The sequence below is a fragment of the Dermacentor silvarum genome, chromosome 2, assembly GCF_013339745.2.
Source record: "Dermacentor silvarum isolate Dsil-2018 chromosome 2, BIME_Dsil_1.4, whole genome shotgun sequence".
NCBI lineage: Eukaryota > Metazoa > Arthropoda > Arachnida > Ixodida > Ixodidae > Dermacentor > Dermacentor silvarum.
Genome location: NC_051155.1, coordinates 172,547,363 through 172,560,311, shown reverse-complemented (window position 1 = coordinate 172,560,311; position 12,949 = coordinate 172,547,363). Strand labels below are relative to the sequence as shown.

General features: G+C 44.0%; 1 protein-coding gene across 2 annotated transcripts in view; it reads right to left on the bottom strand.

The window, feature by feature from the left end:
* LOC119442126 (solute carrier family 22 member 13) overlaps nucleotides 1-10,241 on the bottom strand; it is a 34,708-nt gene extending 24,467 nt beyond the window's left edge. Inside the window, exons 1-4 of one of the 2 annotated variants that reach the window (XM_037706878.2) lie at nucleotides 10,102-10,241; nucleotides 6,597-6,953; nucleotides 5,129-5,232; nucleotides 1,410-1,564 (exon numbers count right to left, since the gene is read on the bottom strand). In XM_037706878.2, the coding sequence (XP_037562806.1) occupies nucleotides 1,410-1,564; nucleotides 5,129-5,232; nucleotides 6,597-6,932 (595 nt within the window). In that variant the 5' untranslated portion in view covers nucleotides 6,933-6,953; nucleotides 10,102-10,241. Of the gene's footprint in view, nucleotides 1-1,409; nucleotides 1,565-5,128; nucleotides 5,233-6,596; nucleotides 6,954-10,101 lie in introns of those variants that run through there. The other variant, XM_037706879.2, reaches the window with a different exon arrangement.
* Nucleotides 10,242-12,949: the final 2,708 nt, after the last annotated feature.

Sequence of the window (12,949 nt, the reverse complement as noted above, 5' to 3'; positions counted from 1 at the left end):
TTTCCTTTAAACAGGCTGGTGCTTGTTGTAAGTTGTGTCTCAGGAAGTGAAATGTGTTGCTAGCCTTCAATACAATGTAATCTACGTGCGCATTCTATGTTAAATTGGTAGAAAAATAACTTCTAGGTACTTATGTTCCCTCACAAGGGACAACTGTGCTTCGTTCATGACATAGACTGCCATCAGGGGCTGTTTTTAGTTCGTGAATCTTATCAGATTGCATTCGGGCAGATTGAGGGTCATGTTCCAAGTGGAACACCAAGACATCACATTGTTCAGATCTCTTTGTAGCTGTCCAACATCTGCTACCAAATTAAATTCCACGGTAAATACAACAATCATCTGCATATGATGTAAACATGGCAAGACAAATGTTCAGTTAGATCATTCATAAATATAATATCGCGGATGCTTACGGATAAAAGAAGACGCAAGCAAATATGGGGCCAAGAGAAATTGACGAGTGCGGTGCAAAGCAACGAACGTTTTTAGTCCCTGTATGTCGCATTGACGGCTGTCAATATTATTGTCAGTGGACGGATAATGTCATGATATATAGATAGTGATGAGGCAGAATTGCCACCCAGAGAGAATGAATAAGCAATCAAACTTATTTTCGGGTGAGCTATAAGCGAATGCATTAAGATAATTGAAATCGACAACCATGAAGTAGAGAGGAGCAGGGCCCCGTAACGTAAAACACGAACATAGAAAAGAAAACTCCGCTGTGCACCGTCTTCTGGATCACGCCACTGAACAGCATAGTGCCTTAAACTTGTGCCGTGAAAATTTATGGAAATACGAGGGGTACCGGCAAAAGGAATCCAGTAATACGTTCTTCTATTCATCTGTTATGACGTGATCGATGCAGGCCGGCTGGCTGCTTTAGGTGACGCCCACTATTCCTCGTTCCATGGCAAACCGAAGGAAATAGCAAAATGTGTGGAAAGGCACTGAATAAAGTCAGAGACCGCGAACAGATACAAAGCCCTGCACACGAGGAAGTCTTGCATAAAAAACAAAAGTACTCAGAATTCTTCGTTACTTCCCCAACCTTTAGTACGCCTTTTATTTTTATTTCAAAGTGGGTTTCAAGAATGCAAGCGTATCACAACCAGCTCCCGCTACTGCAATGTCAGCTTTGAACATCACGAGGAAACGCCAACAAAAACTGGCAATCACCAACCCCTTCTCCTTCGCGTTTGTTTCAACAAGCGTCGTAACTTTTTCTTCGTGCATTTACCCCAGTCACGCACTTAGATACATTTAATAAAAGGCACCCATCGGGTCCCAGTATGGACGCCATATAAGCAACTCTCTTGGAATTCGTACCTACGTGAAAGCTACCTTATGGCACCACATATGTGTTAATGCTGTCTTATGGCCCTTCATACATTCCAGCAACTCACCTAGCACAAATACCGTGGTCGTGACCGTGTAAGAGCCTATGGCGGCGAAGAACTTGAGTATCGTGTAGCTAAGGAACTGGGAGAAGAAAGCACCGAGCAGGTTGCAGGTGGATCCGACCGCTATGAGTAGCAGGGCCGTCTTTTTGCGGCCGATTCTGCAGCAAACAAATAATACAGGTTAGCCTGGTTAGACAGGCGCAGGTTAGACGGTGCAGAAGCATGTAGCCATCAGCAAATGAAACGCGAGTAGACTGTCAATGCAATCTGCGGCGCTGCGCGTTCGTGCGGTTAGATAGGGTTAAAATTTCGAAACGTGCAGGAAGCAAAGCACTAGGAGGGAGCATTGATCAGTGCGAATGAAGCCAAACGATTCGGCCCAACACGTGATCGTTAGGTCAGAACGTGCGTTAGATTTTAGTGCTCCCGGTTCGTCCGCGCTCTGCATGCAGAACAGCCGAACACCAACGCACTAATTAAAAACTAGCGGAAACCAAACATTGTTGGGCAATGCGCTGAGACTCAGAGGTCTTGTTTTGGGCTTTATTTTTGAGAAGAAATGCGATGGAACTGGATTCACGGAGAGTTTGCCTACCTTGCCTACCTTTCCATGACGTAAAGCTGCCTCCTATAGTTTATTTCCCTCTTCGATGCTTCGAAGCCACCGCTGCTATCGCCCGTTTAGATGTCGTTCATGACAATCGTTCCCCGTCAACATTGTTTTCACGCAAAATCATGATTAGTGTTTCGACTAGATTCGTCCGTGCACCTCCTTTAAGTCATCACACACTTGTGTACATGAAGGGAAAAAAAATACTAGTCAGGAGCAAGCTGGCATTTAGCCTTCGCAAGGCAACCTGCTCTTAATCCGCTTTCTCCCTGCCTGTATACACTTAGGTAATCATTGGAAATTAGAACATCGCACGTTAAACCCTGAGAACACACCGGTTTGTGTTAGGTTTGAGCGCCGGAGGACTTCGGAATTGCGGCCGCTTTCTCCAGCTTATTGCCACTCGCTTTCTGCTCGCCGCACTTGATGCCTTTCGTTTTTGGCCTCGATACAAGGAAACCTTGTTGCCGTTTGCCGCTGCAACGGCAACACTACCTCCGGACTGTCCGCAAGGCTGGGCCGCGCGTTCCAACTTCCGGGCGGCGTTGCAGCAGACAAGCAGCCAAGAAACCCAACCCTTCCGTGCTGTGTGACTAGGAAGCACCCGGCTTGCCTCCACGTGCATGGGCACTTTTTCCGTGACTGCTCCTTTTTTATGTTTTACAACTCTGCCTCAAGGTTGTCACGTGATGCTCTCTTCAACATTCTTTTTTTTTTCTGGTGAGGGACCTTGAAAGGGTGGTATGGAAGAATTGTAATCCGAGGAGTCGTGAGCATGGTTGGCCTTTTAAAATTATTCATATGGCACCAACTATAGTTGGGCTGTCTACAAAGCTCAAAAGCTTAAAAAGAACATGTTTCATGTTTTATTTTTTTTTCACAAATATACCTTTTCTGTCGAAACTATTAGTCGTAGACCTTTCAATTTTTTTTTTTCAAAAAGACAGACAATGACATGTTGCACAATTCGAACTAGAACTAAGTATATACGTAAGAAAATTAGGACAAACAATTCTTTTTTATGTTTGGTGCTTTACATGGTGCATCGATCACTGGGACATTCTTTTATTTATTTATTTATTTATTTATTTATTTATTTATTTATTTATTTATTTATTTATTTATTTATTTATTTATTTATTTATTTATTTATTTATTTTTTACGAAGCGCCCATCAGCATTCGGATATTTATTCTACTTCCAAAGTTATACGAGGTACTCACGCAGGGAAATGCTTATAAAGTGGTGTCAAACTGCTTAACTTATCAAAGCATTCCCACGATTACAGTCTTTTTCATGGTCAGCATTACTGAAGCCTTTCTTTGTGTTTCTAGTGACCTTCCTTTGCTGTTTTCCTTCCGCTTCCACTTCTAATTCGCTTTTTTTTTTTTACCCCCTGAGAGTCCATCGATAGCGTGCACATGAATTGTCCTGGAGGGACCCTTTAGCACACTTTCACTGTAGCAGATGGATAAATGCTGCATTTTCGCGTCGGTCCTTGCGTTCTCCCCATCAGCAACACCCAAAAATGGCGCGAAACAGATCCTTCACAGACGCGACGTATTCCCAGGAGAGAGTGTGCCACCACAAACAGACGAACGAGGACCGCATGAGAGCTACTGAAACTTCCCTAATCACTGTGAGATGCGCGGCTTAGTAAACAGAAAGTCGCAATCCCGAAACCGCAACTCGTGTCAAATACAAGTTGTTTTTACGTGAATAAAGCTTCATTCGAAATTGAGATTCGCCGCCGGGGCATACCCACTGTCCGGTCGACGCGACAACTAAAATCAACTATATTAGTATTTTAGTAGTCGTGCACACTCAACTGTTATATAATTTGTGAAAGCTCGAGACATACGCTATCAGAAAAATGCTGAATCAGAAAATCAATATTTTGGACCACACAAAGTCTCACCCCACCTTAAATATCGGTTAAAAACAAAGAACAAGCTTGCGATGCAAGTTTCTTTGTGATGCTTCCTATTCAATAAACCTGTGCCTGATGCAATCGGTAACACGTCAAATATCGTATTACCAATGAATTCATACAGTGTTATCAGTGTTACAAGCTGAAGCATATGGCAAGCATAAATTTATTTTGGCTTTCAAGCTGATATCGATAACTCATTTTTGAGACAAACTCGTTATAATTGACAAAGCTTTAACTTAGCGCGCCCGCAATGCAAAGGGCAGTGAAGGAGGCGAACTGACTGAAACACAGACACAGGGAGTGTACTTGAGTCTGTTTCCAATATCCAAGCGAATAAGAGTTTCACCAAGCCAGTGCGAAGACAACGAAAAATAAACTCCATCTTTCAGGAGAGTGGGCTCACAGCGTCCAACATCGCTCAGTTGTGGGCAGGAAGAAAACAGAGTGCCAACAACTCTTTCTTTCACTTGTCCCTTCAATCACAGAAAGTAGACTGCGTGTAAGCATTTAAATTTGTTTAACAAATGCAAACGTCATCTTTGCAACGTGGGAGTAATCACAGCGACAAATTTTCGAAAGAAAATGTTGTAAACAGCGCGCGAATGATTTCTATTGCTGTGTTGGTTCTGTGAACGGAGTGGTTCGCCAGCTCGGCTTTCTCTCATAATTCCTTTTTTTTTTTTCGTACGGCTTTCCCTATGCGGAGACAACGCGTATTCTGTAGGTTCTAAGCTACAACAGAACTCTCCAACGGCCTTGTAATAATTACTATAATAATACTATAGGTATCATTAATATTTCATTTCAACATGCTCCGAAACTTGAGTAATCAGCATATTTTCACGTACCAGGTTTGCACTCGTGCAGGCAATGATCTCCTTATGCTCAAGCAACTATGGAAGCCTAAGAACTAATAAAACACCTGAAATCATTGTCTCGTTTATTACAGTCTTACATCAACGATTCCGCTACCAAATAAAAAGTGGCGAAAAGTTATATCACTGTGTAGAAAATCTGCCAATGGATGTATTACAGTTCTTAGTTCATAGATGACATTATTTTGTACGTCTTTACTTAAACTACAAGCTTGAAGGAAGAGTGCACAATTTGTACTACCCCTTCCGACTTGCCTTTCGTTCGCGCGCATTTAATTATATGTACAAGGGGTGTTAACCTTACTTGTCGGCGAGAAATCCTGACACGAAGTAACCCGTCATCGATCCTGACCAATAAGCGGTGTGGACAGCGTACATTTTCCAGCTTTCACCACATATCCACTGATTCTGAAAAATAAAAACGTAAGAAGACAAACAATACAATGATTGTTCGCATTGGCTCGCAAATGTGCGTGACATCTGTGAGGTTGAGCAAATGTTTCGTTGGTTATGGGCTCGTGCTTACTTCACGCCTGAGAGAAACTTAAAATCAAATTCGGGAAGAGCAATGCCTCTAAAGCAACTTCTTGGAGTGGTTTTGGCCCCTGAGAGGATATACGGAGTCAAATGTTTCTATCATGGCCACAAGAGCGCGTACCTTGTTCGACTCGGCCACCAAGGATTCTTGCCTGAAAATATCAGCACTCCGAGAACACAGTCTGATGCTCTTTCCTAGACAATTTTCTACACAGGTATGTGAAGCAGTATTAGCAGTACCAATAATCTCTTGGGTAAAACCGCGGGTAGATGAAAGATACATAATCAAATGACGAGGACCATGACTATACACCCTATATCTCAAGCTATGCTCCGCTTGCTCTAATTTGTTCTTCTCTGCTATTGATGTCGTAGACCTCCGTGGTTTCCGTCAAGGGCTACAATTGATTCCACTTGCTTAATTAAAACAAACCCTCATGTCGCGGAGAGCAGCCTAACTACCTGCAGTTGCACCTAACTGAAGCTTTCCCAACACTTCGGCAGCTCCCCGCGGCAACTTATTTGTGGGTTACTTCAACGTGTCTATATAGGATGAACACCAAGCACCTCTCGGGTGCTGGAAGAGTAAATTTGTTACAAAATTCACCACCAGTAAATATATTAATACATAAAATCACGGCACTAATTTTAAGCGTTAGAACGAAATACACTTCCAGATCAACAACTGAAACTGCAAACAAAGGCAGTTGATCCATATTTGACCCAGCTGGAGGAAAAATCGGGAAGAAAAAAATCTCTCTCTGTAAGCAGCCCAGTTATTACAATTTTCCGCATCGTCCCAGAAGTATGGTTGATTATTTTGATTACCCGGATGCTTAAAGTGAAGAAACATGGCATAGCTGAGGACTGATATAACTTTGTTCGCCTCAAGTTATTCACTGTGCCAAAACTTTGAGCAGAAAGGCGCTATTCCACTAGGTTTGACAAAGTAATTCAAACAACACTATTGTTTAGTCTAATTCTCTTCAACCCTCGTCACTGTCCCGAATTGGCGGTGCCACACCACCGTTATTACTGAGAACGACGAGTTCAAAAAAACAAAAAAAAATAAAGGTGACTCAGAGGGCAGCAATCTTCCTAAGGTACCGTGCGTGAACTAGACCTTACAAAGAGAATAATTTTCACAAACAGATGGTAGATAGTTACGCTTTTATTTATGCGCTCGACGCCACGAGGAAAAACGGTAGTAGGCCAACAATGCAAGTTGTACATACCTCCATCGTGACCGACGTGAAGAACTCATCGGGATCAAACTTCCAACCCGTGGGGCAAATTTCTGCACTGCCGTCGGCGACGCTGGCATTCACACCGTCTTCGGAAAAACTCACCATCTGGCAACGCCTTCGAGGCAACGCGCTAGCATCCGAGAAGTCGCCGAGAGAAGTGCCGTTGACAAAGCACCACTGGCTGGGCGGTGCGATGAGCAAGAAAACGTGAAAGAAGTAACACAGGGCCGTGTTCCAAGTTGACAGCACCAGAGCGCCGACCATGATGGTCTTGTTGAAAAGACCGAAGCCACCAACTTCCTTCAGCACCCTCTCGAACTCCATGGCCTACTACGACAGGAATCTCTGCGTAGAATGGAGATAATCTTCAACATCTTTGAAAAGTTCATGAACCTCGCTAATAGTCGCTGAGAACAGACAAATAGCCATAATTATTAACACTACTGCGAGCACTACTACTGCCATCACATCGCCGTTAATGTGAAATCAATGTGTTCACCGTGCTTGATATATGAAAATATCAATCGTACCACAGATACTCATTGACGGCTTTAATTCGAAATGAAACAGGGAGTTTCCACGCTTAATTTATAAGAATACTAATGACATTCGTACGACGTTGTTGCAGTGAAATAAGCATTTCGGTAGATATAGTATGACGAGCACCAAGGTTTTTAAATAATACCATTACATATTGTGCTCTCAACAGCCGCTAAGCAAACGATAGCTTGAGTTGTAAATTTTGCTCAGAGCACACAGGTGATACGTGACATAAACTGAAGGCAAGGTGTCCGCCATACATAGCAGATACAGACAAAAGCTAGATTGCAAGCGGTTCTGTGAAATCCGCCGTGCCCGACGTCGCGCAGGTTGTCAAAATGGAGACTTGGGCAATAAAAGCATGAGAAAACTACCCCTCATTGCTACCGTAACATGCAAGCACTATACAGCACAAAACAACAGAATAAACAATTCCAACAGAACCCATCTCATGATGAGTATCTACGTTAATGCTATTAGCATTGAAGCAAAGTAGCCAAACATTGTATTGGCGCGGCAGAGACACGTTATGTGTGTGGCCTGCATGCAGCAGGCTTCCTCTCTCGCCCTTGACTCTGGGCACGCTCCACCATCTAGGGATGCCGCCGTGAAGTCCGCGCTTGTGTGTGAATATAAATACAGACACGATATTACTACGCCGATTCAATTCCGCTCTTCACGGAAAGATTGTTTATATTTTTCGTGATTGAAGGGTTCCACATACCCAGTGGTATATACCCAATGACCAAGCTCGGCGTCAAAGAGGTTCACTTAATATCGGCACAAACCCATTGACCCAAATTGGTGCCAAAGAGGTTCGTTGAAGTGTGGTACGTACACAGTGACTCAAGTTCGCGGGAAAGAGGGTAAGCGCGGACATACATAGGTGCACAGAGGCATACCGCAAACTAGGTGAAGGTCCCAAAGAATGCTTATAATGTTAAAATAGATGTTGGTAACAAGGACATCAATTTTCTCAACTTCAGGCTTAATTTCAATGTATCAGTGCTAAATACCGCAGATACAGAACTCTAAGCACTCATATCCAACCCACTGAAGACAAACAATAGAGTGTTTTTCAGTGCTGCACCTCTTTAAAGCTGTCCTGCTACATTCTTTGAGGATGTCAAGTCATTAACTTTGTCAACAGCTGAACCAGAGGTATCTGCACAAGCAGTAGAGGACATAAATATAGTTCTAAATGTTCCTTGTAATGTTTACAGCGCAATTTTCGAAATAGCTAGCCTTCGTCTGGCTCCACGGCGACGTGGTGCGGCTGTCGACAGAATCATCTGGATCTATACAGTCGCCATTATAAATCATTTCAAACTCATGAAAATTAGGAACCACTAAAAGCACGAAAGCGCTAGTAAAGAAATCAAACGCTTAATAACAACTTCGTAGGCAGTTTAGCCAATAACAGTCGCAGTCGACCTCAGAAGGGTGCATAGGCACACAGGATTGAACGTGGCTGTGTTTCCATGAAAATCTGATGGGGTCGTGACAGCCACGATACATGTTGAAGCGCTTCGCAATACACTGCAGCCTTCTCTCAGATTCGCGCACTGGCTTCGAAGCCCACTTATTAAGCAAAACACTGGAAAAGGACTATTTCACATCAGTGACACCAAAACTAGATATGATGATCGCCGAATGCCTTCTCCAGAATATTTTTAATATTCCTTTCAACTGTCAGAGGAACCGGCATCATAGTATGTTTATCCATCAGGCGGGGTAATGGATGTGTAATACTCCGTGGTATAGTAGTACAATTTCGCATTGCTCAATTCTCTGCAGCCAATTAATTCTAGACTCAAGTGCACAACGCGGTTTTAGAGAGACATGGGCGCGATAGTGAACAGCGAAACACAAACAGACGCATCGTGTCGCCTATCGCGCGATATCTGCAAACGAGGTGAAACACGGAGAATGGACGTTAGTCACCAGCTATCAGCTTGATCGAGAAGGCCAAAAGCTTTCAAGGTAAATAGTTGCTCTTTAAATCCACGGCGATGAGCGCGGAAGGTCACTTACGGACGCCGACCTCCACTGCTCGGAGCCCGTAGACGCGGTCAGGTCACGAGCATAGGAGGTTCCAGTTGTAGACGTCATTATCTCTGAATGTGGTCCTCCTCGAGTGGGTCTTCTTGTAAAACATAAGTGCTTCGGTTGGGCCCGCATCAGCAAGGTATTTTGGATACCCTGCCGTCTTTCATGTACTTCATGCCCTCCGCTTGGTACCTATGTCCATCTACGGGGTACCAGCCCACTGCCTGGTTTGCTTTTCGCTTCTTCTGCCGCGTTTTTTTCCACGATGTTAGGGATGGCCACCTGTGCTCTCGCACCCATTTCTTTAATTTCTTTCTCTAGCACCATCAATTGTCATTTCTTCGCCATTGTTCTTGCATCGTTGCCTACTGAGCTCGTTTGTCTTTTGACAATATGGACAATACCCTTCCGCGTGTCAACTGACTGAGTGCGACAAAAACACTATAGCTTCGATCGAAATATTGCAGTGGCGGTTGGCGATAGCAAGGTTCATTGTCATTTCTGACAATCACCCCCGTTTTCAAATTGTTTGCGTCGCAGTAAAAAAACGCTTTTCTTCAATGGCACCGTGCCGCCGTCGTTCGCATCGCTTCAGGGATAAGCTTTTGGGTAGATCCCATTAGTTCATATAATAGGCGGTTCTAACTGTTGCAAGAAGCCGAAATTGTCTACACCAGCATCGTAGTGGAGCGTACTTCTTCTGTTTATTTTTCCAATAAATATTGAAACAAGTTAGTGCCAATTTTTTATCTTTTTCTTTCACAGAAACCTTCACTGCGTATAATTCTGAAGATTAGTATTTCTGTAAGTTCGTCCAAAAGAAATTAGTAGAAAAAGGTTTAAATTAATTAGTCGCAGCGCAAGGTAATACTGAATAATCAGGATTCCCCGCCGAGAGACTTACCAGCAGGCTGATTTGGTGGTAATCTCGTTTAAATGAATGTGCCTCAAGTGGCGATGAATGACTTCCTGTCACAGCGAGGACACAAGTGCATCCGTGTTCTGGTAATCTGCCTCGAATTCCCGCCGCCTGGATCAGGCGAAGCCTTGCGCGCAGTGCAGCAAATGCAGCTGGGCGGTCTTATAACCTCGCATGGCTGCAGATAACCCGTTATAAAGATACGCGTCATGCTAAGTGATCGTCCCTGACGATAACGCGACGACGCAACCACTGCGCCACGGCGTGCGCCGGCGTGGTCAGTCAGAATGTATCCTCTTTCATGGGGTTTCCTCAGAACCCGGCAGCCCCCTAGCAACTAAGGCTGAAATGGAAGTCTTGGTGAAACCTGCATGGCATGTGGTGATACAGCAAGCAGGAATAGATAGGAGATATGTATTGAGCCTTACTCTTACGTCAGAGATTTTGCAGAACTGAGTGAGAAAGAAATGGACGCGTCCAGTCTCCGGCCGAAGCCTTACCTTATCTTCGATACTTACCTTCGATGTTTGCAGCCATTGCAGGCAAACGACAGAGATAACGGTTTTTAGAAGCAGAATCACTTCTACTAATGCATGCGTACGTAGAACGATAACATTCAAAAATGTGGTCGGATGGCATGTAATTTTTTGTCATTGTCACGTTGCCAGCAGTCGAAAAGCATAAGAGTGTAATGAAGTGCGCCGATCGGAGCATTCTCCAAACTGCAAAGCAATGGCGTAATGGGTAAGGGGACAGATAAGGACGGATTCTTAAAACGAGTACAACAGCACACAGACAAATTTGAAATTGAAGGTACACAACAACAGGGTTAGATAGAACGGGGAAACAATAGCAGGAAGTGCCGTATTTGTCTACATCAAACGACGTCCAGTTGTTTAACTTCTCGTAACGTAAGCATCCAGTGTACCATTATAGCACACCCTACTTCTCTAGGCGATTGCTACGAACTATCCAATGCTTAAACAAACAATTATAGATATATTCGGCTCGTTCCATGCCTGATACTCATAATGCTTACGTTTTCCTCACGTTCAACTGTCTGGGTGTTGTTCAGAACAGAAACTTGTATCTAATATAAGGGGAAGAATCAAATACGCTTATTAAATATCACGCGATTGAATAAGTTGTTACGTGCTGGCACGCGCGGGTTCTTATCACTTTGGCAGCGTTATCATCGTTATCACGTTGCCGTGCTCGTTCGGGAAGCGCTTGCTGCATTAAAATCTTCGTGAACGTTGTCGCCTATTTGACAGCTTGAAAGCCGTGTTTAATCTGATTGTACGCGCGATGCGAAGGGCAGGAGGTACGTTTTTGAATCTGCGCGAGCACCGTCGATTGATCTGGAATGTGCGATGACGTGTGTATAAAGTAGCCGACAAACTTGAGCTCCTGAGCAATGGGATTCAATTCTGCGACACTGCTATATGGTTGTCAGTGAAGTGTTAGTTTGCCTTCAGGGCACAAGTTCATCGAAGAAAGAGTTCGAGTATTTCATTCACTCTTTGCCGGTGTTTCTGCTTGTGCAAAGAATGCGTGTTCACTTCTCGCTCGTCTGACTTAACCAAGATGGCGTACCCCTAGCTAGAATCGTTATTAATGTGCCTACATGCGGACCGCTGACATCGTACTTGCGTCTGCCATTCGCGCGCCATCCAAGCTTCTGAAACGCATGCCTCGGCTTTAACAGTGTTAGCAATGGGACCGCGACCATTTTTATATAGGGCAAGCTTGATGTACGAGACAGCCTGCTTACGGAAATTTGCATATTGTCTAATAATATTGTGAAAATTTGTAAGCACTCAGGTGAAAAAAGTTAAACGCCTTGAAGTGAACCAAATATCGAAATTCAGGTGCAGAACTTTATATTATGAAAGTATATGAAGTCGGGATTCTGTGCTGCAGAAAAATAATTAAGAGGAGAGAAGTGAAAGTGTTTAATTCAACAAATAAAAAGAAGTGCGCCGACGTTTCCATTTTTCCAAACCGAGAACGTCAAACAATAAATCCGCGGCGTTCATTGACAGAATCCACTATATCCGTCACCCTCTTGACACGTGCGAAGACTCAGTTCAATTTCCTACCCGTACTTTTTGCTTTTATGGTCAGAACAAAGCACCTACCTTGCGTTTACGACATGTGTTTACTGAGAAAGGAGCCGGTCCAGTCCGGATTCAAGATAACAAACCGCGGGCATAGAGGGCTCTCGGCCATTGCACTCCTGGACAGATGCCTTCTTTTTTTAGTCGAGATTTTAAACAAAATCGAATGCGTTCTTTTTAACTGAAATAAACGACTGGACTGTTTAATATTTTCTTTCCTTAGAAAATTCGGTGTTTTGGTTACGGCCGAAAATTGTAACAGTTAAGGGCAGAATTGAACCATTATTGTTTGACCTCTTGCTTAAAACAAAGATGAATGCCAATCTGAGCAACTATTACATCAAGGACGGCGAAGCTATGTAAGCAAGTTCTCGCACCTTCCGGACGTACTAGGGGTCTGTTTGCTGGCTCACGGTCTCGCTCGTAAGCACAGCAACTGCTGCTGCGTTCGAGTGCTCTTGTGGCTATCTGTGTTACGTGATATCTGCCGGCTAGCGCGGCGCGTTAGCCGGCATTTTTTTTTATTGCAATAGCAATTATATGGACACTCCAAAGCAGATTTCTGCCGTCGGCGTCGCCGTCGTCATCGCCGTCGCCATCGCCGTCGCCGTGAGGTTTCGTATGACGTCAACGGAGATGAAATCGTCGCCGCGTGCCGCCGAACGCTGTATGTGCGAGTGAAAGGGCGCGAGAGACGCGTGCTTTCACGGGGA